The sequence below is a fragment of the Lichenostomus cassidix genome, chromosome Z (assembly GCF_008360975.1).
Source record: "Lichenostomus cassidix isolate B80296 chromosome Z, HeHo_3.0, whole genome shotgun sequence".
Lineage (NCBI taxonomy): Eukaryota > Metazoa > Chordata > Aves > Passeriformes > Meliphagidae > Lichenostomus > Lichenostomus cassidix.
In genome coordinates, this window is record NC_139511.1 from 55630754 (window position 1) to 55655197 (window position 24444).

Consider the following 24444-nt stretch of genomic DNA (forward strand, 5'->3'; position numbering starts at 1 on the left):
ATCACAACTGCATTTAACTCTAATGCCTGGTCTTCAAAGAGGCTTCAGTTTTGCAATCTACATAAACCACAATATCCTTACTGCGGCATTATTTGTAAAATTAAAGAAAACAAAACAACTAAACCACCAAAAAAAAGCAACCATGCAAGCCCTATTAGAGAGTGGAGTGATACTTCCTCATTCCTTACTGTGCCACGGCCCATGACACATAATTAATCTAGGACAAAGTAACGAACCAAGAACGTAATAAAAATTCAATACTTGGAAAGAATTGACGTCACAGAATATTGCAGAATGTTAGCACTATTAGGTCAGGACATCTCAGCTGTTACCAAGACTTGGTAAAAGACTCATATTTTGCATGACAAGTTGAACAAACATTCAGACCTTTCCCTTCTTAATCTTCCAGTGACGCAAGCCTCACTGACAGAATTCATGGTTACACTGGTATCTCTGATAGCTGCTTGCAGCATACTGATTCTCTTTTCAGCTGAAGATACTAAGGGAAAAAAAGCAAGTGAAGGTGTTCAGATCATGTAGTCAAATATGACATCAAGTAATGTTCCTAAGACAATTAAAATGTTGATAAAGCAGAAAGATCCTCTTCAACTTTGAACCATGTCATATGCCATTATTCTCTGAGGACTAGAAAATTCAGACAATTCCTATGGAGTAAGGGCTCCAAAAAGCAAAAATATTAGCCACCGGCTGGTGAGCAAGAACTTCATGCCAGGTGGAATAAGCTGCATGATTCAAAACACACAAAACATTTTAGAAAAGCCAATACATGAACAAGAGGAACTGTCCTTGAATATATCTGCAGCACATCTCAACTCTCATGGTCACCCAAATTATTCAGAGTGGAAACACCCTCCCACACATTCCAGAATCCTACTGGAGTGATACGTCAAGGATTACTGTTTGATCTACAGAACACACATCTTCAGACACAGGCAGCATTTGGCCCCTCCTCTGAAGTACCAGGTCTTCTTCCCACCAGCAGGTGTGAACACTGCCATTCGTCAGCAGATTTTTGAGGAACACAACATTTATTTCCTCAGCTTGGTGGTCATATTGCACTGAAGCTGTAAGATGGGCACTCATGATCTGTGAACTTGCTGTAACACAATTCAACTCCAGTAACAGACACCATTAAAGGAGGCAGAATCAACTTTCAAAAAACTAATTTTAATCAAAACAAAAAAATTGTTGATCATTAACAAGTTTATAAAACAGTGATTTAGTTACATAAATAAATTGATATCAGTGTATCAAATCTTAATTACTTTCAACTTCATGAGCATGTTTACATGGGTGATGAAGTACAACCTTTTTATCTATTATAATAAATAAAATGGAGAGCATGAAATAGTTTTTCTAAACAAAAATACCTACAAACATACCTCTAGCATGTTCTCTAATGAAGGGAACAAGAGACACTGGACAACTTTTGCACCAAAACATAAAAACTGCTTTAAAAAGCACAAGGATACAGAACCATCAGCTAAAGTAAAGACACTATACTGTAACCAAAGTTGGTATTTAATAATATAATGAACAGTTTGGTAGTTAGATCTCCAGTTTGGTTATTTTAAAGCATTAAGACAAGGCAAGATAGAAGGCTGCTTTTGTTTGAGTAATTCTAGAGAAAATAAAATATATTAAAAAAACAAACTGAAAAGTAGAACAGTCATACCTACACAACTTTCTGTCCTGCACAAAGTCAAAATACCTATGCAGAATATATATATATAATATATATATGCTATTTGTGCACAAAGGTTAGCTTATTATTAGCTCACTGCAAAGGCGTAACGTATCATGTCAATCATTTTGGAAAACATTTTGAGTTTTGTGTCAAAAAGGATATTCTTTAAGTCTTCTAGGCTAGGAGGCACAAACCCCAGTTCTGGCATACTGTATTCTTAATGCTAAGGCTTGCTGCTCTGGCTGTGTATTTTTTGTTGTCCCTCTTTACTATAGTGCCTGTTACAAGCATGTGTGTATGTGTGCATACATATATATGTATACACAAGTTGTATAAATATATATATATAAAATTTTCCCCAATAGGTATCAGTCCAACCATGCAATCCAAAAGGTGGCTCTGCATAGATGCCCAGCATATAGTTCACCACCTGAGCCAACCCTGAAGCAAGGCGCACTTTAGTCCTTCTGATAGGTTTTTTTTTTTAAACCAAGCTACTGCAGCTTCAAGTATTTTGCATTACATAGATTTTTTTATAAATTAGTTAATGTTATATTTTTCAATATTCAGACATATACTATAATATATATACAGTACAATAAATGCTCTCATTCTTTTTTAATTTTTTGATAAATCCCTGAGAATGTATGTTGACAGTCGCTAAGTTTCCACATGCACAAGCATTGTGTGCCATGCTTCTGGATGAACAGCACTGCAAAGCCACGTGGTCAGCCTTTTAACATTAGTATTTCATTTGTTGGTTTGTTTAAATATGCTGAAATGTAAGGATGAGTTACAAAGGAGTAAAGCTGAATCCATTCGAGGTACTTATCACAGGATGGAGGTGTTTTGTTTGGTTTTTAAAGCCATTGCAATGTATGTTTGTTTTTGAGGCTGTGAACGGATACAGAAAGAACAGGAGAGCAATGTGGGCTTTTGCCACTTGACAACATATACTCAGTGTAAACCAAACCTTTTTTAACCTCTCTCTCATACAAAACAGAAAAAAAGAAAAAAAAAATTAAACACACAAACTTTCACAACATGACAGTTTAGTTTGCAAACTCAATATAACTATACACATATAATACCGGTGTGGCTCTGTTTCTTTAAGTTAAAAAGGATACAAAGGCAGGCTCAAGTAAAAACAAACCACCCCCCCCCATTATCCCCATTCATTAATGAATCAACATTTTCATCAACCAAACCGTTCACGAACCAGCATCATCAGTTTCTTTTTGCCTTTGTAGATTTGTTTTAGGTTGTCAATAAACTGTGTAAACTGGATGTGACCATCATGAGCCATCAGGAAGGTCTCTCGTGCCTTGCTGAGGAACTCTATAAACTCACTATAGTGTCGTGGGCTGATGTGAGTGAGGCGTGAATGAGTTGTATTAATGTAGGCTCCGATCGTGGCATCCAAGAGTTGCCGTAAAGGGGCTTTGTCCAGTGACATGAGCTTACCAGAGTTCCTCCTTCCATGAAGTCCCACCATGCCAGGAGTGGTCAAAGTACACCTACGCAAAATGTCTGACAGTACTGTTGCACACTTGACACTTTTGACCACCAGAGGTATTATAGCTGCTAGCTCATTTTTCCCAAGGGAGTGGCTGAGCGCACAGGCCCACAGAACGTCATTAATGGCAGGGTGTGTGTCCTGATTGTAACTCAGGTTGAGATGTGTCATGGCCAAAGTGGCCAGCTTGTAGGCCCGCATGGGGTAACCGCGGTGCTCCATGTATCGTGCTATGGTAAAAAGCTGCGAGTAGCTCATGCCGGTTGTAGCAGCATCTAGAACGATTTGGTAAGCGGTCTCAAAAGCTATGTGATCCTTTTCACATAGGGTCAGTGCAGAGAGGGCACAGTTTTGAGGATCCTTCATGGCACACTGTAGAGCAAGCGTCCTAGCACTGCCAGCCAGCTTCTCCTGCTGATGGCAGTCCAGATGCAGACGGACGATGGTGCTGTTGGACATCACTGTTGTAGCAACAATACTAGTGGCTTCTGTTGGAGTGAAAAGTGTAAACCAGTTTTGCATTATACTATCCAGTGCATAAACACCTGGGGAGAGAAAGAAAGAATTAGCCACAACTGATAAAACCCAGCAGACAGAGATGTTCAGCAGGAGATTATACTTCCCACAAAGTCTAAGAGGTTACCAGTACATCCCAGCAAGAAGGGCTCACAGGCAGCATGGCTAGAAAAGGACATTAAAACCAAGACTATACTGTGTAAACTCTGTAGCAATCACATAAATCCAGAAAATAACAAAAATAGCCTGCAAGATAGTGTTTAATCTCCTGTTGCGACAGCTGAGATGTTTTACTTATTATTTAAGACAATTTGGGTAAAACGTTCTGGCTCATTTGGTCTCATCGTCTCACCCTGCACACCAGGGCAATTGCAAACTTCTTCCTCACTGTAAATCCCAAGGCACAGCATATATGAAAAGTAGGCAAAATAGCTTTCTTAATAGAACACCATGGTATACCTTAGCAGAACTTACTAAATACACCTTAAAGCTATCAAATTTGTAAGCACATGATCATCAAGATCCTTATCAGGGAAATACAACGAGCAATATCAACTACTGGATATTATATTCTCAGTGCCACTGTATTCCCAGTGTGTTTGGCAGGAGGAGGAAACGCTGACTGATGGGTTCCATAAATTGAACCTGTAATTAACTAGACTGCCTTATTGCTAGAGGCAGTTTACACACATTTGTGTGCCCACCTAAATCATACACAAAGGTCTTAATTTTCTCTGCAGTACTCTGATGCTTCCCATGAACCCCTTCAATCATTTGCAACAATCCAGTATAGCCAGAGAATACTGTATCTTCATTTAAATAAATTCTTAGCTTTACTGTATTGATTCTTTACCATGTTGATTAAGTCTCAAGAGTACTTTGCATGACATTATAGGTTCTTTATGGGACACTTGTATTAGAATATGTAAACGAATGTAAAGCAATATTAAACCCAGTATTTTATTCGCTGAGATGCAACTGCACAAAATAATACTCAGGCACTAATATCTATAAGATAGCCTCAGCAAAAATTATCTTAGCAAAGATATAAAAGCAATAAAACAAGAGCATTGCATGAAAATTTGCAGACACAAACCACTTTCTGGTTGAGAGCATACAAAGGCAAGCTCTATTTCCCCGTGCTATTGACAACAATATATTCCCAGCTAAGCATAAAGCAAAGAATAAACTAATCCAGAGAATAAGCAGCAGCAATCCTCTGAAATTCTGAAACTCAAGAAGCATGTGTGCAACACAATCCAACTCAGATACATTAAGAAGGAAGAAATACAACAGAAACACAGGCTCCTTTACCGACAATTAAAATGGCTCCATTATCAAAAGTACTTGGATTGTTCTCATTAGCATTGCTGCTGATTTTTGAAATTTTTTAACAGCTTTACAGCTTTTAACGCACTTATCTTCATTTTCAAATTCTGTATTCTCATCTTGAAGATGGTAAACCTTAAATCAGAAGCTAAGGGATGCCTCATGAAGACACACAGGAAATCTACAGCAAAGCCCAAAAATGACCAGAACATGCTACTGAGAGCACAATTCTCCCATTCCTGTACTGAGTATTTTGGGTATTGAGTATCTGAATATGGGTACTTCCCACAGGTTATGCACATCCCAACCTTATGGGGGGAAGAAGTCAAACTGCATTACTCAACTATTATCTCACTTGGTTTGTGCCTAAAACCACCCATTAATCACTGCTATACTGTGCTCTCACCAAAGGAATTTTACAGATTAATATAAAGTAGGAGTCATTTGCAGAACTTGGGTGTCAACAAGGAAGATCAGGCCTTGTAAGAGTAGCTGACAAGAAACATTTCAGAACATACCTACTTCTGTTGCACATGTTACCAGCCACCTCACCATTTCCCGCCGTCGCCAATTCAGCGTTGACAGTGTCATCCGCATTACCTGTTAAAAGAACACAAACAAAATACAAATTAATTCTGCTGCGAACCAAGCCCACACACCAACAGACAGGAATTTTAAGGTACTCAAATACACTGCAGTTTATGGCTGCCTCTTGCCCTCTCCACTCCTTTACCTCTTTTTCAGCTGGTATGTCAAACAATTTGAAAAACACTGTTCACATACTTATGAACAGCATGCAGAGAGTAATTCCAGCTGCAGAGCCCTCAAGGATGGAGGACAGAGACTGTTTTACCTGTGGGGAAGAAAAGCCCTACCCCATAAAAAAGCCTTCTCCCAAACAACAAAAAAAACCAATTAATTACCAATTACTGAAATTAAATTATGTAACTTCTCTGCCCTCTATGCAAAAGTATATTGGTAATCATAGTGTGATATTCTAGGGCATGTAATTGTTGTAAGTAGTCAGGTACTAGATACGGAATAAGACAAACCAATTACAATTAAGTTGAGGGGAAAAGAAGGGGGAATCATTTGTAGGCCACCAGAGACAGTGCTGACACTAAGTTTTTTGCAGGAAAAGCATTACTGTAGAAAACTGCACAGCTAGGAATTACTACCAAAAACTGCTATGCATCTTCCTTCTGGAAAACAATTTTTTAAGATTCTTAAAACACCTTTGGTAAGGCTGGAACAGAACAGTGGGCAAATTCTACAGCAGTTCCAGTTTGTTCCAAACCCCGGGACTGAAGACAAAGTATGGGTTTGTGATAGTACTTTCACTGCACCTTGCTGAAGACATTCTGGTAACACTGTCAGCTGCAAAAACGTATCCATGAATACAGTGATATCCAAAGTGTCCTGTTTCCATTGAATGATACTTGGTGAAAGTTTGAGGTAGCACACAGGTCAGTTCTAAGGATTTTTCTCTCTCTCACACATAAACAAACATTTAAGGCAAATGAAACAAGCAGATTTCCACAGTGACCATGGAAATATGAAGGCCTAACAAAGCATACAGAACTCTCAGCTTTTTGATTAAAGATTTTAGTACCTTCCTTCAGCAAGAGAAGCAACTGGGAAAACATCCTTTCCCCCAGAAGTCTGTGGAGCTTTATTTACTGAAGCAAAGTAATAAATGGTTTTCTGATCTTTGCATGTTTAGGGCTTTTTTTAAGAATTCCCTGAAGAGGAATGGAGATACTTATTTTTGTTGAAATGAACTGTGTAAACTCTAAGATTCAGAAGTGTCAGGTAATATTACTACTTGGCTGTCTCCTTTTACCTTGCAAAGTCTCTCCTAAGAGCCTGAAAACTGATCTGCAGTGCTTTTACACCTCAAGCACAGTCAGATCCGACTATACCACAGCTTGTGAAGTAAAGGATTTTGACGATGGAAGTGAGAGGGCTGTTGTCAGCACAGTCTGCCTTAGCAACAGGTCATTATGGTTGACCTTGGCTTTCAACAACCGTGTACCAGTTCTAATTTTGGGGAAAGGAAGAGAAGGAAAAGGAAGAAACCCCTGAAGACCATGCAGAAAATATGCTGCATTTCTGACAAGCAGAGTAATTGTACCTTCTAGCCAGTCCTACACATAATCCTGAACCCACTGCACTGGTCCTCTCTCACCACTGAACAGAAGGGTTCAGCCAGTGAATGCCAGATCTATCTTCCACCTGAGTAGTACAAAGAAACTGTGCAGATTCTTGGTCTGTGTTTGCCAGTACACTGAGCTTGTTACTAGAAAATAGAACTTAAAACCAAGTCCATACAGTAAGACAGTATCCTTTCCTGTGCTTAAAAAATACATCCACCAACACTGCATCAAATTTCTTTCTTCTATTATAGTAACAACAAATGAGAGAAATACCTGAAGGCCCAGCTCCAGAGAAACTTTCAGAAGAGTTATGTCTGGCAAACTGTCCATGAGGGTTGCTATTTTAAATGCATCCTGGGCAAGTTTGAAGATGTGTGATGAGGAGTGGATATTTTTCTGGATGGATTCTAACACTGTTTCCAGTCTCCGAACATCACCTGCAAGGTGTAAACAGACTCACCGAAACAGAACAAGCTCCCAAAACACCCAGAGTTCCATTATAACTGAGCCTGATATTGCTATGCAATAGCATGATGTTTCAGTTATACATACTTTGTTTTTAGAAACCTTCCATAATTAAGTCACATATGAATGAAAGATGTAAGAGAACACAAACTCCTCTAACTGTCTGAAGGTGTTAGTGCAGTGCAGGGCCAAAAGTCACTCCGATTTGTGAATTTTGCAAGTGACTTGTCCCCTCCTGTGCTGCATAGTCAATGTCACGTGTCAGGAGAACAAAGAGCTGTCTCATTGGCCTCATACCAAGCTCATCTAGCTACCAGCTAACTAGACTAACTACTTTGCTAGAAAATTACATGACAGGTTTAAGCTAGTTCAGTTTGCCACACCCATTTCAAACTCATGTCAGACTGCAATTTGGATTCCTAAATACCAGTTTACCCGTGCAATACTAAAAGCATACACTTAGTTGAGTACACAACTGACAGCAATGTACCTTTGGCTGCTGTTAGCATGGTTGATGCCAGCTCACACTGCTGGGATTCGATGTGACTTAGGGTGAACCAGCGGGGATACCGGTTTGGAACAACAGATGCAATGTGGTGAGGGCGGGACAGGTCCCCTGAAGGAGCTGTAGATTCCAGTACCAGCAACCTGAAATAAGTAAGAAATCTCTTTCATTAAAACACTATCACATTGGATACTCACAAGCTAAACTAAAGATGCAAGAATACTTGGTCTTGTCTATGAAATATGCTTTTCCAGTTTCAGAAAAAAAAAAAATTGCAAGATCACTTCTCTTCTTAGGGAACCTCAAAAGTCCATTTGCCAAACTTGCCTAAATCAATGGGCATCTTTAGCTAACAATATTTTATAATATACCACAGTCTCATGTTAGGGTCTCAGACAGGAGTGACAGGCAAGTTTCATTTTAAATTATTTTCAGACTCCATTTTCTTATAGAGTATTCATCAATCAACAACAGTCTTATCCAACAAGGCACATTCACACTTATAAAATTCAAATTAACATGTTGTTGAATACTACAATTCAAATGACAGCCCACAGCAAACACTCAACTAATAGCCCTTGCACTACACTAGGATACAGACAAGTAGATACTCTATAAATGTCAGTACAAAAAGTAGGAGTGAACAAAACCAGGCATTTTTATTCAATACTATTAATCATAGTTTCAATATATAAATAGTTAAAGAAATAGTACTAAGGCAATGTCCAGAAGAAAAGCTTTTCCAGTGCTTAGCTTCTTGATATCAATTAATATCTGAGGTCTGCTTCCACCAGCTTTCATATGCAAATGATTTTCTAGAAGGAAGTAATCTGCAAGGATCAAGGAAATTGCATCTCTTTTGTCAACAAAATCACAACTACTGAACATTGAAAATCCAAAGCATTGTGGTTTGCAGTGGTAGAATATTTCTTATAGAGTAAGCTCATTTAAACATAAGTTACAATTTCTTATACTTAAATAAATACCTAAGTTTGGTAAGCAACTGTGGAGGATGTCTTTTTATTTTTGCGCTAAGATAGACTTAAGTTCCGTCAGCTTTTTTCTAGATTCCTGAAGCATATGATAGTATATTTAAGAATTCACTGAGAAACGTAATTTTGAATATATGGGAAGGCATCTAACAGGCACATAAAAATATAACACACCACCCAAATAACTGTAAGACACATGCATGTGCATGAAAATACAAGAAAAAACTCCTGAAGCCTACCCCTTTTCACTTGTATGGACTCAAATCTATCCTCTAGCACCACTAAGACACCTCTTTATATACATGAAATGTAAAGCTGATTTTTTTCCAAACACAGAGTGAGGTTGCAGAAGTGCATTACAAGATAGTTTCAATCAACAGAAAAAATTCTAACTACTAAATGAAGAAAGGGATTAGTAGGTTATGAGTATCAGTAAATACACAAAAAGCATGAAAGAAAGGCTGTTTTGGAGAAATCTTTTGTCACTTTGAATTTCACTGCCAGCTTCTCTGCTCTTTTGCTGTGAAAAGAAATGCTGTTGTGAATTGGTGGCTTTCATGTAATTTTGGCAAGGTTAGAAAACATCAGAAAGGGACAAATAGATTCAGCATTCTTGATTTTTCTTTCTCCTTTGAAACATCAATTATTTAGTTAGGTTTTAGCAAAGCTACCTTGGGATTAAATATCACCATTAAAGTCCGGCTCCCAAAGCCTGGGTGAAGTTCAGGCTTAACGAGGGATCAGCCAAACTAAGCCAAATATTCAAGTTCAGATTCCAAGTGAGCAGTCAACTAGGTCACTGCAGATCCACATTCTCCAAGGCTATGCTCCGTATGTTTTAGTGCTGCAAGCAGAAAACTGTAGATAGAAGAGACTATCAAGGGCTGCACAACCCTGTCCTTGCAGACCTGAGGTGCATGCATGAAAGGCTTTGTGGTCTGTTTCCATTTATTTCATATTAAGCATTCCATACACCAAAACAAGACTCAAAAAATGACACAACAGCAAATGCTTTTGGATACCAAGAAGTTAAATAATCCTGAGCTGCCACCATGGGTAATTGACCCATGTGGACTTGTTTAAGACTGAAACTAAACACTTGTATCTGAAGAACAACTAACTGGGATCTGGGGATATCAGCTTCTTTAATAAATGGTGAAGTGAGAAAAGAAATATGCTTCGCTTCTAAAAGCATGAACAGCTGTAGAGATTTCCATACAGCACCTTTGCTAACTTCCACATGAGATTTCTGTCCTTGCCACAGCCATTTCCTTCCTCCCATGGAAGACAAGATGCTCAAGTTTTCATCTTCTGACCCATTCAACTTCTCAGCCATGATACAGACATTCAGTCTTCATGTTTGCTTTATTTGTGTCCCCTCAAGGCAGTATTACATTACTTTTGCATTTGGTTTGTATTGGGAGTCATTTATTCACTGAACTAACACTTTGGTGTGAATGGAAAGAATAATCATCCTTCTTCAGGAGAATTTAAGAAGTGCAGAGGAATGCAGACAGACACGGAATATAAAATGTCTAAATCTGCCATCACCACAGTTTAAGATAGCAGTCTGCATTTCTTAAGAGTGCCAAATATCAAACTACAAAAAGAATGATTACTGTCTAGGGCTGAACTTTCATCTGTCTTATCAAGTGATGGAAAAATGGCTATGGAGGGAAAACAGCCCTGATTGCACTGATGTCTCCTGTGATTTTACCAGATGGAAACAAAAAGACAATTCTTTCTTTATACTGGTCTGTTTGAGAAGTAACTATTTTGGTTGAGATGACAGCTTTATAGCAAATGAGGGCTGGAGCTACCTAAGACTAACCGGAGATTTCATCATTTGTATCTTTCCAAGTGTCTTGCTTGTTTTTTCAGTTGAGAAAGGAAATGTCCAAAAAAGAAATTTTCAGTTATGACTGGTTTCTAGGCAAATCCTTATTCGAAAGAAACTGCATACTGACGCCATGTTCCCTGAGGCATTCAGGCAAGCTGCTGATGGATGACTACTCCAGCCTTGGAGGATTATTTCAATAGTTGAGTTTAAGGACGAAAAGTCCACACGAACTACCTCTTGAAAAACACTTTAAGGTAGTAACTGCAAGTAAATACAAGACACAAGTATGTTTTATGAAAAAATTAACCTTTTTTCTTAAAAAAACTTCTCAAACCAAACACAACAAACCAACCAAAGAAACGACAAAAAACAAAACAAAACCAACCAAAAAATCCCCACCTACCAAATTCTGTACTATCTTCCTGATCTGATATAATCAGTTATGGATGCACTTACCCTGAGATGAAAGAAGACGAGCAAACTTAATTGGTCCAAGTAACTTTCTTATCATACATTTGAATGTTCTCAATAGCTCATCAGTAATGAACTTTCGTCTTCTCAATCTATTCCCTAAAATGCCAATTACAACCAGCAAGTATGCAAGGGGACTCTTCATCTTTTTAAGGCTCTTCCCATAACATCCATTATTAGACACTCTTGGAGGCAGGAAAATACCTAACAGGCTAAGCAGAGCCTGACCTGATAGAACCTGTATTTTGTTCTTAAGCCTGGCCTCCCATTTAGTCCTTTAAGAATTATTTATTTTATTTTGTTAAAGTAAGAATTATTTTCTTCCTATTTAGCTTTTTAGAGAGAGTAGCTCCAGAATAAATACCTCCAAACCATACAGACACAACCTGTTTGATGAAGCTAAATACTCCTCATGTGGAGAGCATGTCCTTCAATCACTGTGCAATCATGCTTGGTGATAATGACCAGGAAAACTCTTCATTTTTTCTTTTTTATTATCTAGGACCTGACTGCTCTTAGTATTCAGCTGTGGCAATTCTTTGTCAACCATCAACTACTAGGTTCTTGATAGTGAGCAGACAATTCAGATGGGACTACTTTCTTCCCTGCATTCTATGTGGACAACAGAGTTATCACTGATCATTTAGGTCCTTGAAAACTCATTCAGAATTCTTTTCTTAGATATCATTACCAATCTGGCCTGCCATGAGACAGAGACAGCACACACAGAACACTGCCTGAGACACATCTTCTTCCTGATTACTGAATGTAAATGGCATGCAAACCCGACATTTTGTTGTCATTGGACAGACTCCATCTAAATCCCAACATGTACCCAGAAGGGGCCAAGATGCTATCACACACTAAAAAATGTACAGGTTCTGACCACACCACATGGTTTTAAATCTATCGATAGTTAATTTATAAAGACGGCAGTGAAACAAATTGTCCTACTGAGCAGACCAAGCAGCAGACAATCCTGAGACTTATACCTCTTTCCTTATTTCATTACCAATACCATCATACACACACCACCATATGGATGGGAGAATGCAGGTGCTAAAGCAGCTGTATAACACAAAACCTTGTGTCCCGGGAATGGGATTCTAGAAGGATTTGAAACAGAAAATCCTGTTTTACAAGTCTAAAACACTAATTGTACATCTATAAATTATTATAATATAGTTAGTACAGATACTAATTACTTTTACAGATGACAGAACCAAAATAGTAACTCCTTGAATGGAAGAATGAATATTTTGGAAAAAGGGACCAGGTCTTGATTACCAAACCTTTTCCCCCTTTCCCCACCCAGTACTCACCCTCTTTTCCAGACAACCCATGAATACGTACCGCATGGCTCTCAGTGCAGTTTTGTATGCCAATTCAGCATCATGAGGTAGGAGAGAGGTGAAGAGATACTTGGCAAATGTGTGCATTGGAACACTCTCTCGATGGATGACTTCACCTAAGCCACTATATGGTCCACCTGCAGGAAAGAAAAACAGAATCTCAGTCTTTATTATAAACTGCTAAACCCCAACTCCTGAATCTTTAAAAGCATTCACTACACCTTCAGTTAAAAGTGGTATTCAAAGACAGAGCTTGCTGTACAATAGGTGAAGTTATATTTTTTTTCAGTGAAAAATGTATCACATATATACAATGTATGACAAGTGTATTAAATACCACGTATTATTTAAGAAAACAAAAGAGACTGCAAACTGCATAATACTAAGCACACTAGCAGTGCTTAAAGGAATGACAGAATGGTTACAGTACAATGGTTACATGGGGCTCATTCAGCAAGACTGGTATGCAAAAGTACAAAGTCATAATCCTAGCTTTGCCTCCACAGTTATATTACGCATAACAATACCTGCAAACCCCATTTGCTTGTGACTACTTTATCACAGATTCACCAGGAAAAGAAAATGATGACAGTACAAAAATGTGTATCTTTAATTAAAATTACATGACCAATTACCACAGCAGCACCTGATCCCTCAAATATCTCACCTGACATCACCATTTAAATAACCCTTTGGTCTGAACTTGGTCATGACTCAAGTCCCAGGTCGTGCCCTTGGGTCACAACAACCCCAGGCAGTGCCACAGGCTGGGGAAGAGTGGCTGGAAAGCTGCCCAGTGGAAAAGGACCTGGGGATGCTGGTGACAGCAGCTGAACATGAGCCAGGGTGTGCCCAGGTGGCCAAGAAGGCCAAGGGCATCCTGGCCTGGATCAGCAATGGTGTGGCCAGCAGAAGCAGGGCAGGGATTGTCCCCCTGTACTGGGCACTGGTGAGGCCACACCTCGAGTGCTGTGTCCAGCTCTGGGCTCCTCACTGCAAGAAAGACATTGAGGTGCTGCAGTGAGTCCAGAGAAGGGCAATGGAGCTGGGGAAGGGTCTGGAGCACAAGTGCTGTGAGGAGCAGGTGAGGGAGCTGGGGGTGTTTAGCCTGGAGAAAAGGAGGCTCAGGGGAGATCTTGTCTCTCTCTACAACTGCCTGGAAGGAGGATGTAGGCCGCCTAGAGCTGGAATCTTCTCCCAGACAGGATGAGTGGAAATGGTGTCAGGTTGTGCCAGGGGAGGTTTAGACTGGATATCACGAAAAACTTAACTGAAAGGGTGGCCAGGCATCGGAATAGGCTGCCCAGGGCAGTGGTGGAATCACCATGTTTGAAAGTGTTCAAATAAAGTTTGGATGTGTCCTTTAGGGACATGGTTTAGTGGTGAACACAGTGGTGCCTGGGTTAATGACCGGACACAATGATCTTACTAGTCTTTTCCAACCTGAACAATTTTATGATGATGAACACTCCATCAGATCATGCTCTACATCTGGCTCAATTAGTCCATTATAGCCATGTGGTTTTAAAAATTCTGGGGTTTTATGTGAAAATATCACATTTTTCTCACTAAGTAAAGTGTAGATTTCAACTTTGTAACAGCAGCATCAGGACTGACAACAACAAAGTTAAGTACAACTATTTACTTGCTGAGTTTCAAATATTCACAGTGCGTAAGAATTCCATTCCTACATTTTTGCTGCACACTTAAGACTGTTACTCCTGTAAATATGAAAAGTGTGTCAAACAGTTTTCTGACTTCAGTGACAAGAGGTTCAGGAATTAAATGTTACAAGATACAGAATAAGAATCTTACATTAAATATTACTGGGCTATTATTGCAGAGATTGCATCCAGCAGCTGCAAGAAGCTACTACTACTTCTACTGTAGACTCCAACCCACCATACTTGAAAGGATGGATGGATGGATGGATGGATGGATGGATGGATGGATGGATGGATGGCCAGCTGTGTAAATTCACTTCTGTTTCAGTAATGTTTTTTGACTGGTGCTTTAGCACAACATTCAAGGATAGAAATCACTAAGCATGAAAAAATTCTGAGCTCCATAGGTGGGCATTTCTAAAGACCAGGGCTGAATGAAGATTTAGTAGGTGACAGTGTGTCTCCTAACCATTTGAAGTGAAATTGAAAGCCATTCAAAACTAGCTGGCATTGCTTGAATGAAAGAAGCCGTTTCATGTATGTTTGCTGGTTGGTGGTCCAGTCAGAACACAAAGAATACATGACAAAGCATTTACATGAAAATATATTCTGCCATTAACTTAGCAGTCAAGCAAAAAATCAGAACAGTTCTTGCAAAACAGTCTTGCATTCTGCTTTCCCACGCACTCAAATGTTAGCTACATACAGCATGCATTAAATCTAACAGCATAGAAATCAGCTTAATATTGGATTAAGTTTTCTTTATTGTATCCACCGAACTTTAACCAAAAACTCACAATTTATATGATTAGCACCTTAAATCACTGCACAGCCTTTTCACCATGTAAGCTGGCAGTTTCTGCCTAATGTGGAGTAAACTGAAACTACTGCAAGAAATTCAGATTTCTCATCACACGCTAATGCGAGACAATTGTTGCATGTTGTTCACAATGACAATTTTTAGGCAGTTTTATTAGCAGACTTCCTGCTATGATCAATTCTTTACTATTCTAAGAAAATATTAAAGGAATTTCAGTGATCAAAGTAGTAAACTAGAATTATCAGAGAATATGTCACAGAAATCCTGCCTTTGCCTCATAAAGCATTCTTACCAGTAAACAGATGCAGCAAACTGATTTTATAATCCAGAGGAATCCTGCATGTTAATAGCTAGATCTAGATAGTAGCTTTTCTTGTCCAAAGGCCATAAAGCAGCATTACGGCCACACCATGATGGGAACTCTCCCGATGTTGCAGCTTTTCTACAGTTTCAAATCTGGGCAAAAACAGTGACCTAAATCTTGGAACTCTAAGCAACATATTGTACCTCTTCCATAAAAGACAGAGATTTTGAAGACTAATGTGTTATAAAAAGGAAGGAAGACCTAACTGTTGTGTAACAATTTCACAACTTACCTAGGGCAGCATCACACTCCCCTTCAAGCCATGTGCATACACTCAAAACCTGGATAATGTCTTTGGTTAATTTGTCCCCCTGAAGTTTTTTTCTTCCATTCAAAAAGAACAAAAACCAGAAAGACAGCCTTGGAACCCATGAAACCACTCTTTGAATGTAATGTTTAAGTGCCACATGTCAAGCCTTTTAAAAAAAGTTAAGGTAAAAGTATGCACTTTCAAGTATGGATTTTATTGCAACACTGCCTAATTCCAAACCACAAATTGCGTGTCATGGTCGGAACTTAGGCACAAGACCAGACCTCAAGCCACAATATTTGACCAAATATTTTAATTTCCACCTATGATATAAACTTCAAAGGCAAGTAGTTTTTCTGATTATCACAAATAAAATGTTACATTTTTGCCTCAGCAATTACAAGTGGCCAAAATCTTGTCATATATTTATAAAGCTGCTGGTATAGTGCCTTTTGCAGAACACAAGGAATACTCAGAATTTTGCTACCTGGGACCTGTTGACAACTGAGGTCTGTATTATAAAATAGTGAGCCTGGAATGTAAAATCAGGTTATTAAGATTATGACATGCAACAAATGTAAAGAATGAAATGTATTCAGAACTAAAACAAGAAGTTTATAGGTCAATATATACCTTACCTCTACAGTCATGCGACATCTAAAGTATGTCTGATTTTTGTAAGAGATTTGATAAAAACTTTCCTGGAGTTCTAAGTAAAAAAAACATCTGAAGCATGTAAAGCAGTTTCTACAGGAACACTAGGTCTGTGTGCTTGTGTAAGTGGAGACAGTTTAGAGAAGCAGTTAGCATCTATATTCAGCTACCTTCTAATAGGAAGACTGCTTGTTTTCGAAAAATCTTCACCAGAGTATCATCCAATTCAATTTCCTGTAGCTTAGAAATGAGCTGCTCCTCATTTCGACAAACCTTCTCTTGTGCATACAAGCCATCTGGCATTATTCGTTGCTGTCCCAGCCCTATCAATGCTACTTCCACTGCCAGCGTTAAGTAAGATTCCCCTTCTTCTAAGAACTTGTGTGCAGGCAGGTGCTGGTACTCCAGAGATTTGCATTGCCCCAGGTTCTCTGTAAAGGGTGACAAAGAAAAACACATCAGCAAACCACTCTAACCCATAACCTGCCTCCAACTGTCACATATACAAATGCTTCCACTGTTAGTATTAATTTTTAAAAATTATTTAAATTACTAACCAGTCTCAAAATACAGCAACCCAATCTAAAATATGTCGCCTGATTCCATACAGCAGAAATGCACAAAAAGAATTTGGTTTAAAATAACCCACTCAAGTAAAAATAAAAGTTCTCATTTTTAAACTGCACGATTTAAAAAAAGGCAGTTCCTCCAGCTTTGTGTTAATGAGGCCAAAATTGCAAGATCCATTCCAATTTTTTTGCCCACCCATTTCTGTATTTCCTTAAAGCCCTGATGTGCAAGAGGAAGGGAAGGAAGCGTGCTTATACACCTGCATAGATTTCAGTTGAATCTATTAGAACTGTGCAAATACAGTAGGCCTGGGTACTCCACACCTTTAATAAACGCTCTGCTTGCTAGCACTCTTTTCAGGCTTTTAATTTGTTACACTTGTGTTTATGATAAAAATGCACATTGTTAACATTAGAAGTCCTACTTTTAGTAACAATTACAAGCAAATTCCACGCAGGCCAAGCCATAAACTGCTTTATAGAGTGCTACCAATTCATTTGGCACTTCACAGACACAAGCTATGACAAAATGCTACTCCAGCTTGTAGCATTTTACAGTCTAATTTAGGATAAAAAAGTTGTAGTTGTCAGATCTAAGGAGACGGGAAACTGCAGCAAATGGAAAGGCTGAAAGCACTTGAAAGATTGTATATGCATGTGCAGAAGGAAGTTACTTTTCAACACACAATGTTTTCATTTCATGCAGTTGTTTCGGTTTTTTAGTAACAGCAGTGAATCTCATTTCCAAATTTTTTAATTAAAATTTCTTCCAAAGTTGGTGGGTAGGAGAATAGAAATTTACTGAAGAAAATCTAATTGAATAAAAGTTTTGAGGCAAAGCCCTAGGAAGATTGTGGATGGGTATATAAAAGAGCTTTAGGTAAAGGAGTGAACACAGCTCTGTCCACGCTAGTGGTGTCAAGAAGCTACCCCAAAGGTGCAAAGAGACTGAGAACAAGGAATTAATCAGTTAAACTCCTGGGGAGCAAATACTGAAATTAAAATGGGTGTACATATCCTATCCCCACAGTACATTGTCATGTACTGATATAGCAACATTTCTTTCCAACTCCTAACATTTATAGACTATGTATGTAATCAAGTTTAAGTGTTTTGTCATTGTTTTGGAATGTTATGTACACTGTAGCTAAGACATCCAATAACATCCAGGGCTGTATCAGGATTGTTGCCACCAGGTTGAGGGAGGTGATCTTGCCCATCTGCTCAGCACTAGTGAGCTCACATCTGGAGTGCTGTGTCCAGTTGTGGGCTTCCCAGCATATGGGCAAGCTGGAGTAGATCCAGTGTGAGAACACAAAGATGATTAAAGGACTGCAGCATCTCTCATACAATGAGAGTGAGAGAGGTGGGATTATTTAGCCTGGAAAAGACAAGGCCCAGGAGGATCTTACCAAAATGTAAAAATATCTGATGGGAGAATGTAAAGAAGACAGTGCCAGACTCTTCTCAGTGGTATCCTGTGACAGGACAAGAGGCAATGGGCACAAACTGAAATACAGGAAATGCCATCTGAGCATAACAAAACACTTTTTAACTATGAGGGTCGTTGAACACTGCAGGAGGTTGCCCTGGAAGTGGTAGTAGCCCTGGAGGGTTACATAGTCTTCACTCTTGAAGTTATTCAAAACCCGACTGGACACAGAACTGGGCAATGTGCTGCTCAAGGTGACCCTGCAACAAGCAGACCAGGTGGACTAGATGATCTCCAGAGGTGCCTTCCAACCTCAGCAACTCTGTGATCCCATGATTTCCTGCAAATTCTCAGAAAGAGGACAGTACAATGTATGGAAAAGATTGCTGCTATGAAGTCTTACTGGTTTTATTTTAAGTATGATATACGGAATTTTCTTCAAGAATGAGTAACTGGTAATTTTTAAGTGCTTTCCTAGTTTAAACATTTTCTCCCCCTTGTGTTTTCCTAAGGAATGCAAATTTGAGTTCTCATACTACAAAAACGGTGACTTGGAAACTGATTCAAAAAGTCGAGACAGAAAAATACCTCCAGTAAATGAAGACATGTACAAGACTGCTGCCTGTGCTTGGCCTTACCTGTGAAATCAGAGAATCCATGGAAACTCTCATCATCCACCCTGCAGGCTTCCATCAGGCTACTGAAAAGGGTGCCAATGGGGTCCAAAGGGTGTCCCACCCAGCCTTCAAGATTTGTTATTGAGGTTACTCCCCTGTGGAGAAGTTCTATGGCAAAAAACACACGAAAAGGAGAGAGGGAGGGAAAGAGAGCTCATGTTAGCCCATCAAAACAAGTAAAACTGCTTAAAACGCTGTCAGCACAGAATACAAAGTATTTCCAGTAGCTTCTGCATAGAAAGAGAAAACAGTATCTTTCTGTGTGAATTCATTGCCCTTGGTGATATGTAAATGAGAAATAAGAAAATAGAAAGAATGGAAGACAAACTTTTTGAGGACTAGCAAAGTTTATTATCAATCAAATATTCCAATGGCAACGTCTTTTGGAATCTCTTCCTTGATACTACTAGGAACTCTTCTGAAAATGTCTAAAGAATTACAACAAAGACTTTTTTGGTAAAATATTTAAAACAATTTCCTCACTCAAAAAGACACAGTACCCTTTTTATATTTTTAACTTCATATGATGGAATAATGAAATAAATGAAAATTTTCTAAAATATTTTCCAATTGCATAAATTATAAGCTTATCCTGCACCTCTCTCCCTGCACTAAATTCAGGATGACAGTTACTTTAAAAAAAAAGCCAATAATCAAATGTTTAAGTAGAGTATACCAGAAAAAAATCTCTTTTAATAGGATCAAGTGTATTTTTAAAAATTAAATTTTTTTAAAATTTCAGTTCACTGAAATTCACTAATACCTTTGCCAATATTTTTCTGTAGCCCTTACCCATTACTTGGTTAGTACACATAAAAAATGTTAAGTGCAATGAATTTTAGCAAGTGTAATTGTGATAACAGATATTAGAGATTCCCCAAATCCAAGTAATATGGCAACAGTTCCCCTTTGACTCTAACTCCCAGCCTTTTTCCTCCTAGAGAGACACAACAGAACTATGAGAGATCAGACGCATTATGGGTGACCCTTTGAAAACTCTATACAAGCCATTATGACTGCTCTGCTCCTCTGCCTGTCACACGTTAAATTGTACCTCCCTACACTCTTCTCTCGTTCACAAAGCGTCATATATCTGAGTACCCACATGCATTAAACTTTTAAGTCCTGCTTCCTCCAATGTAAATGTGTGGGGCTACAAAATGAATCACAGATACATAGGCAGGATCGTAGAGGGCTACAAAATGAATCACAGATACACAGTCAGGATTGTAGAGGGCTTTTTAAAGAATCCTCTGGTATGTAATATGAAAAAAACCACGTAAATCATTGTATTTCGAACAAAGAGAATGTACTAAAGACAATAGGAACAGTATTACTAAGAAGGATTCACCAGAGTGACTTCTCACTGATTCACTTTGTTCTATTTATTCTGTTGTGCCTACTTATGAGCTTCACTTGTGTCATGCCAACCAAATGCTTCAACAGTCTCGTCAGAGACATTCAACCTAAAATCACACAAGTGGTTCCATGGGCGTCAGATCAGTCACATGAACAAAAGCTAAGTAGAACCATGTGGTGCTTGCCGAACTAAAGGTAAAGCTGGGCTGTAGCTACAGTTTTCATCTGGTTATAGAGACCAGCACACTTTATGGGTATGAAAAGACAGTCTTTTAAAAATCCCCTGTGAGAGCAAAAAATAAAAAAAGCAGTGAGTGACAACACAGAAACAACAAACTACTTTGTTTCAGGGCAGGATGGATCACATTTCATGCACTCTTTTAAAATGATAATAGAATAGTATTAGGTGATAGCTACAGAAACTGCTCACAAGGAAACCAACTTAACAGAGGTACTAAATGTCTACATGCTGCACTAGTAACTGGGAACAAGAAGGAGCACTATTACAATCAGCACACTTGTAACAGACTCCTCACACCTGCCAATGGTACAAACACACACACTAACACAGGCACCTCCCTCCTTAAGAACAGTGTTCAAAAAAAACCTTATTCCTTGGGTCTGTGGGAAAAAAATATGGAAGCACACAGGAACTGCAGCTAAATTTTTTTCAGCTAGGTGCATACCTTGTCTTCTAAATGCACCTTTCTGGGAAAACATCTGAACACACACTTGAAAAATTTACACATATAATTTCACACTGGTATTTTTGACTACAATGCATGAAGATACACACAATTTAGGGTAACAAAGAAGATCTAAAATAAAATTTGAATGAAAAGATTAGTGTAGCAGCTGAGAAAGTAATTCCAGCTTTTCCACATTCATTCTTATACCACGAAGACATCCCCTTCCTTCCACTGCCTCTTCAAACTAAAATGGTTCAATGAAGAATTATTTTGCATTACAAGGATCACATGACATAGAAACCGTATCTGAAGGAGAACACTTCAAAAAAGCCAATGGTAGTGCTCAGTGGAACACCACAAAACAGCATTTAAAAAACCCCAAACAAAACAAAAAACCCACCAGCCAACCAAACAACCAAAAAAGCCCCCCAAAAAACCCCACCCAAAAACTCAGTCCCCCTCTATTCAGAAAAACTAAAATTTTAAGTGTAAGAGATTGTCTTGGAACACATTGCCAGATTTGATTAGTTTTTGTAGTTCCGACTTTGCCTCATTGTTACCCTTAACATCAACTCAAGGCTTACACCTCAGAATATATAGCTCAGCAAAATTATACATCAGAGAAAAAAAATTAAACACCTGACATGCCAAATGCAAAACTGTTCAAAAGCCTGTAAATTAAAAATTCAAAACCCTGTAACTGTTTTTGCTGTGTAACCAAGGCCTCTGATCAGCATAACAGCCCTATCATGCCAGATATATCACAGACGGCTGGTAAGAGCCCTGCACAGCTCACAACAGTTTACAACAAACCTCTGACATCCAGAATGTGACATGACCAGTATCCAGACTGAAGAGTTAAAAGTCATCTCTTTCACTTTAGTTTCAAAACCAGTTTACTCATGCGAAGTTCCTGGTGTTACTGTCAACTTGTACGGCCTTTGCCCTTCTCTTCCCCACATTTACCTTTCTTCTGAGTCCGGAACGTTTCCAGCTGTTTCTGCTGCTGCCTCCTTAGTGTATTAACAATAGCTATTGCTAGCCTCAGTGCTTCTCGTGGGTAACCATGAGATCGTAATGCATCCACCCTCGCACAGGCTGTAGGAACATGTTCTAAAACAGAAAAAATAACTGAAGAATAGCAATGCTTCCATATCTGCAATGGGCAGTTTTGCCAAGTTACTCAAAAGGGTTTTTTTGTTTAATTTTTTGTTGTTGTTGTTTTGTTTTTAAAACTATGCAAGAGAAACTTAAAGGACTTCTTCCGAGCCAAGATTTCAAGGGTGCCTCTGTTCTTTTTGCCAGGCTTTTCATCCATCTCCCCACCACCTCCCCCCTCAAAATAAGGCCATAGAAAATGAACAAAGCACCAAGTCATGGAAACATCTTTCCGGTTTAGCCACTTACCATGCCAGAGGGGCCACCCCTGAGAGTCAAAGAGCAAGTTTTCAGTGTCGTCATGGTAACAGTAGTTGGTGTATAGGTCACTGCTGATAATGTGCTGTAAGTGGCTGTCCTGCCAGTGCAGATCGCACGCCTCAATGGCTCGAGTGAACACCGTCCGATGTGGCCTGTTCGATGAATCTGTCATTTTCACAGGTTTAGAAAGCTACATCAGCTTTTACTCACTCATACGTGAATCAGTCATTCACAATATTCCTGTCTTGTGCCTATTCACCAACCCCCAGCCGATGGCAGTCTGCCTTGCCCCGTCTCCACCAAGCAGCCCGCAGATAACATTTCACATCCTATTATTACCCAACAGCTCAGACGAAGTGTGTGCCATTCATCTTGCATTCAGTGTGAATCTAGAAACCTGCACAGCTGATAGTATACATGACTTTGCACAGGGACCTGCTAGAGGTGAAGGACATTCAACAGCGTATGCAAACTGCCCTAAAACTAGCAAGTATATGGCACTCAAGCATCCCCAGTGTCTATCCTTAGATCCAGAGTTGCCAGGATGAAGGATGGATAAACTGCATAAAAATGTGTAGTTTTTCTTTTTAAGAAGTGACATTAAATTTGAGCACTTGTGTAACTTTGTTGGTCATGAACATATAAAAATACCATTAATAAAGTGAGGTACTGAATTAAGTGACATAATCCTCACTGGACATTCTCCTCTGGCAAAATTTCTCAACTGACACAGCACTATGTCTATCAATGTTCAGAAAACATGTCAGAGTTACAAATAGCCTGCCCACGTTGGTCTGAACATCATGAGCAAGCAAAATAGCTCTGTAAGGAGTCATTTACCGAACTTATGTCCCTAGCTGGCTGTGAAATTTAATAATGAACCAATTTTTTTCATTCAGAGGTAATCTTCCAAGAAGAAGAAACAACAAAAAACCTAAGTGCAGATCTGACACCTACAAAGAAGTTTAATTTTAACTTCATTGCAATTATATGCAATGTATCATTACAGATGATTTGAGGATTATGAGTGATTTTACCTGCATAAATACCCTGTGCTTTGCCTAACTGCTGGCAAAGTAGTCATCTTTGTTTGAAGAGGACTGTACAAAGCTTCTATCAGATTTGATAATCACATTTTAGATTAGAAAGTATAATATCAAGTACAAAAAGACACCTCCTCCAAGACAGCAGCATTGCAGCTGCACCCTCCACACACCTGGCAATGCAGACAGCACATACAGAGCACATCCCACAGACAGATGCTTTAGTTTCTCACATACAAATTTAATGTAGTTTAAACAGATCTCTCCTTAAATAGCTATCAAGGCTTTGTATCTGCAAACAAAATAAAAACCCCAGCACCAGAAGGAATACTACATTATTGTCAAGCAAAGAAACAACAGGCTTTTACATTACATACTTCAAGGACATCCAATTTTCATGCAACAATATTTAGAAGCACCAAGTGACGAGTTAGAAGACCTAATTAAACATAAATATTTGCTCTAAAAATGTTACAGCCCCAGTACAGTAAAAAAACACCTATTTATTCGTCTGCAAAGATAGTATTAGTAAAACTGATTTTAGCTGGTCAGTCCTCAACAGGAAAGCTACTTGTCCCAGGAAAGAGTGCTGAATTCTGCAAGGCTAGAGTATACAAGATAGAGGTTGTATTATATGTTGCAGTCAGTGCATAT

At 38.8% G+C, this 24444-nt stretch overlaps 1 protein-coding gene across 3 annotated transcripts in view; it reads right to left on the bottom strand.

Moving 5' to 3' along the window:
* Positions 1-1167: 1167 nt before the first annotated feature.
* ZSWIM6 (zinc finger SWIM-type containing 6) overlaps positions 1168-24444 on the bottom strand; it is a 108758-nt gene continuing 85481 nt past the window's right edge. For all 3 annotated transcript variants that reach the window (XM_085043540.1, XM_085043539.1, XM_085043541.1), the window contains 9 exons: positions 22736-22912; positions 22295-22441; positions 19242-19388; positions 16773-17033; positions 12852-12987; positions 8181-8338; positions 7499-7662; positions 5588-5669; positions 1168-3769 (listed from right to left, as the gene is read on the bottom strand). In XM_085043540.1, the coding sequence (XP_084899666.1) occupies positions 2907-3769; positions 5588-5669; positions 7499-7662; positions 8181-8338; positions 12852-12987; positions 16773-17033; positions 19242-19388; positions 22295-22441; positions 22736-22912 (2135 nt within the window). In that variant the 3' untranslated portion in view covers positions 1168-2906. The remainder of the gene's footprint in view (positions 3770-5587; positions 5670-7498; positions 7663-8180; positions 8339-12851; positions 12988-16772; positions 17034-19241; positions 19389-22294; positions 22442-22735; positions 22913-24444) is intronic.